Genomic DNA, 7270 nt, shown 5'->3' with positions numbered 1-7270 from the left:
GGCAGCGTGGGAGGTTTGGAGTGCAGTAGGGTTTGGCCGGGGTGTGAGACAGTCCCTCAAGACTTTGCAGGCCCCCAGAGGGAGACAGTGTTGCAGGAGGGGTGGCAGAACAGAGTATTGATTACTGTAGCAACAAACGGCGACTGATAGCGAATACACAGACTAGGTATAAAATAGGGGATCCTGCTAAATTAGTTGGCAGGAGCACTCATTCCACTTCCTGAACCACACAAAATATACCGCATTAAGAAACAAATATATTAAATGTTACTGAACACTTGTGTAACTCATTATTTACATGTGCTGTAAAGTCTCTGGGCTGGACACATCTCTGCAATATGTTTTCCTACCTAACTGATATTACCTGTATATTTATTATTCATGCACCTTGGTTCATTATTCAACTATGCTTTGAAACTGAAACTGACAACACTGCACAAAGGATTACTGTAAAAAAAAACAGAACAACGTTTTAATTCAATTAAGATGGAATTTTAGTGCAATAATACATAGATTACAGAACTAACAAACTATGTAACATTACTGTTTCTCATTTATAGTATTCTAGTATTGGGTGCTTCATATTTACTGTTTGTAGTGCATTTTTATGATAATAAGGCCACTCCAGATTTTTCAACCACTTTCTATAATGATATGCTACAATTAAACAATTTCTGACAAGCAAGTCTTAGCTCTGTGCCATCTTGGTGATGTAAATGCAATTATATCTGAACTTTTTTGGTACAACCTGAAAATGTTTCAAATCTAATCACACTGTGTTAATCTAACTTGATTAGACTTTACAAGACCACAAAATTGTTAAACAACAAAAAAACATAACATAAAGGCATTAAAAGGTTATAGTCAGATTTGAGGCATGTATATAGTACTGGTATTGTAGTTTTTCTTAAGCGCTATTGCTGAAAAGGAGGCACTTCACAGTACAATTTACAGTCCTTTGGGATTATTTGACTGTTTTATATAATTTTACTATAATCAATATGTCATAATTAGATCATTTTTGTAATAACAGTAATTTTGGAGTCATTAAGTACACCCAAACAAAACTACATAAATCATATAGTACTGAATATAACAGGAGTCTTACATGAATCAATTACATAACATGTTATTCAGTAAGGTAGCCAGAAAGGGCTTTACTTCTAAACCTCACAGGTGGAGCTGAATTAGAGGTCTTTAAGAATTTCCATTCCCTGGGGGGTTTCTTTCCAGTGAGGTGGCCAGGAAGCCTGGACACTGGAGCGCTCCTTCACTAGATTATGGTACTCTTCTAACTTGGGGAACTTCTCCTGGGACAACCTGAATAAAAGAGATTACACAACTAAAACATATGTGGGAAACAACAGCTTAGACAGGAACACTAAATGTTATGCAGACTACTACTCACCATACAACTATGGATTGTGAAGTAGATGTCCCCCCCCCCCTTCATATTTTTTCTTCTTTGTTTTCTTCTTTGCTTTGAACTTTCCCTCAAATCCTCGCAATTCCTAAAACGCTGCCTTCTGGAGGTCCCTGATTGTAAAACCTTTCACTCCCAGCGTGTTCTTGAGCTGCTCTCTCATGTTTTTAGGAATTTGCCATAATCGTTGAACTTCATGGCTGAGTTCTTGATGTTTTGAGTTTCTGTCTGCTGGCAATGTCAATCACCAGTTATTTTTGTTTTCTTTTCTACAATGATGTCTGGTCTGTTTGCCATATTCCCATAAAATGTAAGCTAATGTAGTTTATATTTATTTTTATAGTGAACTCCAGTAGTTTGAAACTTAGCACAGCTAGTGCATTAAAATAGTGGTCCACATCTACTTAGTTGGTTTTGGTTTCATTTCAGGTTTATCAGATTAGAACGTGTAGTGATTTTATTTATTCTGAATATATTTCAAAAGTGTTCCAACTAGTTTTTTGACCCATATGTCCTAATCTATAGATTGTCTTCCATTGTAACATTATTTTCAATGTGTGACACCTGCTGGTGAACAGATGTATTTCAGTTAATTCTTGAAATTCCAGTTTCTAGCCATACAGTGCCCTCTAGCGTGCAAAACATGTAATGGTTAGTTAAATAAATAGCAAGTCACACTAATTTCAATTGTGCTGCAAATTCTGCCAGAAGATTTTGCGTCACTATGGTTGGAACATGCAAATCCCACTGTAATTATATATCAAGAAAGATGGAGTCATCCAGTACAAACATTGGACAGTCACTCTTTTATACTAGTTGCCATGACAACAATCAATGCCATGGGAACCAAAGAAGAAATGTTCTACTGTATATTTAGGGCTCCTATTTTTCAATTTTTATTAATGACATTATTTGGTGCTTATTTTTAGCTATTTTTTGAGTTTTATGTAAATCTTTTTTTTTTTTCCCCGGGGCTTTCGCTTTTTATATACTGCATGAAATTAGTGTTTTCAGTTACTTTCCAAAATGCTTATGTATTTTTTTCTGTCAAAATATTTATAGAAGTAACTCTACAGTACTTGCACACTTAAATTGTACCTTCTTTCCTTTGCTGTCTTCCACAATTAAATCCTTATGGTCACGGACACATTCTTCTGGGGTTTTTGTGTGTAGGCATTGTTTTATATTTCACCACAATTTGCAATTCTGTTTTAAATCCTCTGAAGCTTAACTGCAATACAGCTTTAAATCCAGCAAACAAGCCTCCATTCCTAAATGTAATCTCATTTTAAATCTCCAATAGAAATGCAGGAATGTGCTGTCACTCAGTAGTTGGGGTGGGTTTAAAGTATTCAGAACGAATCAATGATAGATGCAAGTCAGGAAGGAGGGACAACGCCCAGCTGCACTGGGAAACGTAGTTTTTTTTCTGTAGTAGGTTTTATTTTTTAATGGGAAAGGGGTGGTTAACGTGAATTGAGTAACCATTTCCACTGTTTTTCTGGTGTTTATTGGCTTACACCGATTTCATTTTGTATCGGGTGTTTTTATCAGTTAAAACTGAAAATCAGAAGCCCTATGTATATTACTGCATCAGGAAGTACTTTAAGTGACAAAATGTTGAAACAGACAACATATTTTGTTTTGTGTAACATGCTTTGCCTATTATAACCTACCCAAAGCGGAATGCATAAGCAATCTGTGGAAAAACCATGACATCTGCCATTGTAAAGTATTTTCCTGCCGCATACGACCCAGCATCCATCTGTGAAACAAAAATATTTGTCATTTTAAGGTACTTTATTATATAGTCTTCTGCTCCCACTCATATTATATGGAGATACAGTGCTGTCAAATCATGGAAACAATATGCAGTACTCAGAGATAAATAATACAAAAGTTACACATTAACTTTTCAAATTAAGCTTACTCCTGCTCAATAATATAAACTCAAATCAACAACTTCTAAATGAGCTAAAAACAACGCTGTATGTTTTATGTAGCGTGTATAAGATTTGGGACAGTTCATTTCTAAACCCTGTATGTGTTTGCCGTGTTGCCATGGCACTTCTAGTATTACCTTCTGAAAGTAGCCCTCCCAGAGCTGCAGCTCAGCACTCAGAGCCTCCTTGTTCCTCTTCACAGCAGAGTCGTGACGCTCACCCTCAGGAACCTTCCAGGTATAATAAATGACATCAGCTGAAAAACAGAGCAACAGGCTGAGCAAGATTCCATCGGCACTGACGAACCAAGAGCAAGGTCACTCTTGCATTCACATTAGCAACAGAAGAGACAAAAGGTTTTTCTTTGTGGGCAATGAAATGTAGTCCCTGTGAATTCACTCTGCATCAACATCTTTTGCATTTCTATTCATTTCTATGCACTCTCTTGGCTGTACACACAAAGGAGTTCAAACAAAAAATGACCATCCCCACCCATATCCTATTAACTTAGGCAGCTATCACACCACTTATCCAAATGACACCTGGCATGTTTAAAGAGAATAGGCTACTAGGAGTATTTAATTCATTCACTACTTAGGATTGGCATCTTTTCTGGACCACTTGTTAGTGTACTTTAATAACAAAAAACAGTTGTGTTATTATTATTTAAATATTTTATCACACCAACCAAACCTCAGTACATTGCAGTGGACAATTTTGGGAGGGAAGTCTTAGACCTCTGCAGCATTGGTCACAATTGAATTTGATCAAACTGAATAGGATATGCCCAAACAGTTTATTTTACAGATCAACATAGTGCAGTGGTGGTTTTTGTATTGGTTTAACACTTTGCAACAATTTTTATTGTTCCTGACTAATGGTATGCAAACAAGAGTTCGGAAAGATTTAACTGGCACGGAGGGTCTTTCTCTTTCCAAAAAGCATTCTGCATACAAGATGCTGATTGTAATCACAGAATAATGAGCAGACGCTCCTTCAATAAGAATCCACTGCAGCACTTTGCAATATCTACCCTGTATTCATTAAATGGGTTATCAGTGTCAGGTCTTACCCATTTTTTGTTGGAGAGTGAGCGTCTCAAACATTCTCTGGTAAACAAGCGCTTGCTCTGCTGCGGAATCAGGGATCAGCTGGGTGCCCTGAGACTTGAACTGATTCTGCAAAGAGAGAACAACAGGTTCACTGGAGTGGCAACAGCCACCAAAGGGAAGCACGTCACCTGTTTTTGTTTTTCCATTTTCTTTTACTTAATGAGAACCCAAAGGAAGTCTCTTTACCCATCAACAAAGCAGGGGCAGATGCAGTATAGTTCCAATTAGCAGAATATTGCTTTTCATACAACTTTGAGGGACCGGTACTACAGACAAGAGGAGTACAGTAGTGTAGCTCCAATGTTCATTCAACCCAAAGTCTCTCCTCAGACACACTACAGTATAACAGAAAAAGCCCCTTGAAATGTTTTTGGGATCATGGACAAAGTTCACAGGTATGGTCAATAAAATAAAGGGGAGTTTACACAGACCACAGTTCAAATTGGTTGAAAACATTGGGGATAAGTTAGCATAATGATAATATAATAATAAGGGCAGCAGTGTGGAGTAGTAGTTAGGGCTCTGGACTCTTGACCAGAGGGTTGTGGGTTCAATCCCAGGTGGGGGACACTACACCCTTGAGCAAGGTACTTTACTTAGACTGCTCCAGTAAAAACCCAACTGTATAAATGGGTAATTATATGTAAAAAATAATGTAATTGTATGTAAAAATAATGTGATAGCTTGTAACAATTGTAAGTCGCCCTGGATAAGGGCGTCTGCTAAGAAATAAATAATAATAATGTGAGAGTCAGCTAATTGTTACAAGACCACATTCAATATACCACTCACAAAATAATTTGTTCACAAAAAGGTACAATATTCACCTTACATATTAGTACAAGTAGTATTGGGACAGTGTTAGAACACTGTATTAAGATGTAAACCTGCATAAACTCACCTCCAAATATAAACAGGCGCCAAAGGATTCATTAATTATTTTATCACCATGCTTGAATGAGGGAAGCTACAAGACACAACAAACACTATATTACAAACACTATAATTTACAACAATGTAAATAGAAATAGATGTAAGCCATGTAAATTCTACAATACATTAATTCAATCAATATAGGTGTCTACCTCAGTTATATTAGTTCAATTTTGGACAGAATTCTACAGCTGTTTGTCCTAATTCCTAAAGTATAGCTATACCTATATAATGAACAGTGGTCTTTTGATGGAATGATAATTTTACTATATTTATTGGGATTATACATTTGCATGAAATAAAATTAGTTATTAACAAATGTGTTTTCTGCCCTCCCTCCCTTTGGAGAAAACAGCTGACTGCAGAGTGCATTGAACTGTACTGTAATGATTGTAATAGCTGTGCATTTCAAATCCATACTCCTGTGAATAACGCACTGCTCACAATGTTTTATATCCCATTGTTTTACAGTGTTACAACAGTTTTACCCAAACATGCATGGTAGCAGCATTTTTAAAAATGCTATGTGCTTCATTAATGACAAAGTAACTGTTTTAATTTGATGCAGTCCGAGTGTTTATATTCTGACACCTGCATGTGTTGACATAGAGGTTGTGACACAGGCTGTCTGTACACCTGTACTTGTTGACAATGAATGTGATAAAAATCACCATGTGAATGAAGCACTTAGCATTTTAACCATGCTGCTACAATATGTGTTCAGGTAAAACTGTTGTAACAGTAGAAAACAATGGTATATGCAACATTGTGAACAGTGACTTCATTAGTTTTAAGGATTTGAAATGCGCTGCTATTGCAATCATTACTGTACAGATGAACGCAGTCGCTATATCTCTTCGGAATTTTGATACCCCATTGACTGCTAGGTTCTAACTTTCCACAACATTTTATACACTTACAAAAATACCTTCCAGTTCTACTCGCCATACTTGGCATTATTTTTTTTAAACTAACAACATTTTAACAATTCAATAAATTAATATTCAATATAACACAACACAACACAAATGTTTATGTTACTAACAACGCTACACACGCACCTGTCCTCTGGGATTTATCGCCATAACTGGCTCTGACTTGTGCTCATTTTTCTCAAAAGACAGCAGCTTCTGCTGGTAGCCCTGCAAGTTCTTCTCTTCCAGAGCAATCATGACTCTCCAGCAAGGAGGGGAGCCTGAGCCCCAGTACAGAATCATGCTGCTGGCCATAGCTACGAATGCGATTTGCAACAAAAGCAAGTATTTCAAAGTGCGGGTCAACAGGTAAGAAGCACTGCAGAGCGAAGAAATGTCACCCTTCTGATTTTCTAGTATGCAGGCTGTCCCTAATCTAAGCTACGACACATATACAGACACACCCCAAATAGTTCCGAAGTCAAATTAAATTCAAGCAAAGAGTGCGTGTGAGAAAGGGAGTCAAATTATATTTTGCTTCTTTAATCACAGCCCCTCCCCCATAGGCGGCGCGTCAGTCTTTCGTTTGGGGAGGCTATTCCACACTTTTAACCCCTGCATTTATTGAACCGAACGATGTACAGTAAAATACACACACACACATATATAATTAAGACTTTTTTATTATTATTATTACCGAGTTACTAGTGAGTCTGAATACTAAGTGTCATTCATTGTGTTGAGTTTGAAAAATAGACTGACGGACACAAACAAAAGCGGTAAACTAGATTAATTCTCCTGCGTCTTTTTGAGAACTTGTACTGTATAATAATTTATAGCACAAAACAGATCTCGAAACCACCACTCAGGGACAGGGGCGCCGACAGCCGTCATGGGTTCTGGGGGAGGATTGGCGTGCTTCTAAACCAAGCAATGATACTTGCA

At 37.2% G+C, this 7270-nt stretch overlaps 1 protein-coding gene across 1 annotated transcript; it reads right to left on the bottom strand.

Moving 5' to 3' along the window:
- Positions 1-470: 470 nt before the first annotated feature.
- LOC117435381 (glutathione S-transferase A-like) lies at positions 471-6840 on the bottom strand. The gene is made up of 6 exons (XM_034058481.3): positions 6473-6840; positions 5380-5445; positions 4439-4544; positions 3504-3622; positions 3100-3188; positions 471-1320 (listed from the first exon to the last, which is right to left on the bottom strand). Exons 1-6 carry the CDS (start codon positions 6638-6640, stop codon positions 1188-1190), a joined length of 681 nt encoding a protein of 226 aa, XP_033914372.1. The 5' UTR covers positions 6641-6840; the 3' UTR covers positions 471-1187.
- Positions 6841-7270: the final 430 nt, after the last annotated feature.

This window comes from Acipenser ruthenus, chromosome 3 (assembly GCF_902713425.1).
Source record: "Acipenser ruthenus chromosome 3, fAciRut3.2 maternal haplotype, whole genome shotgun sequence".
NCBI classification, from domain to species: Eukaryota; Metazoa; Chordata; class Actinopteri; order Acipenseriformes; family Acipenseridae; genus Acipenser; species Acipenser ruthenus.
The sequence above is the reverse complement of the archived record's forward strand: the minus strand, read 5'-3'. Positions and strand labels throughout refer to the sequence as shown.

Excerpts from the sequence above, each read along its gene's own strand:
- LOC117435381 (XM_034058481.3), bottom strand. The coding sequence starts at position 6,640 with ATGGCCAGCAGCATGATTCTGTACTGGGGCTCAGGCTCCCCTCCTTGC. Across the intron at positions 3,623-4,438 it reads CACTCTCCAACAAAAAATGG|CTGATGTCATTTATTATACC; the intron begins GTAAGACCTGAC and ends TCTGTTTTTCAG. Across the intron at positions 1,321-3,099 it reads GCTTATGCATTCCGCTTTGG|GTTGTCCCAGGAGAAGTTCC; the intron begins GTAGGTTATAAT and ends TCTTTTATTCAG.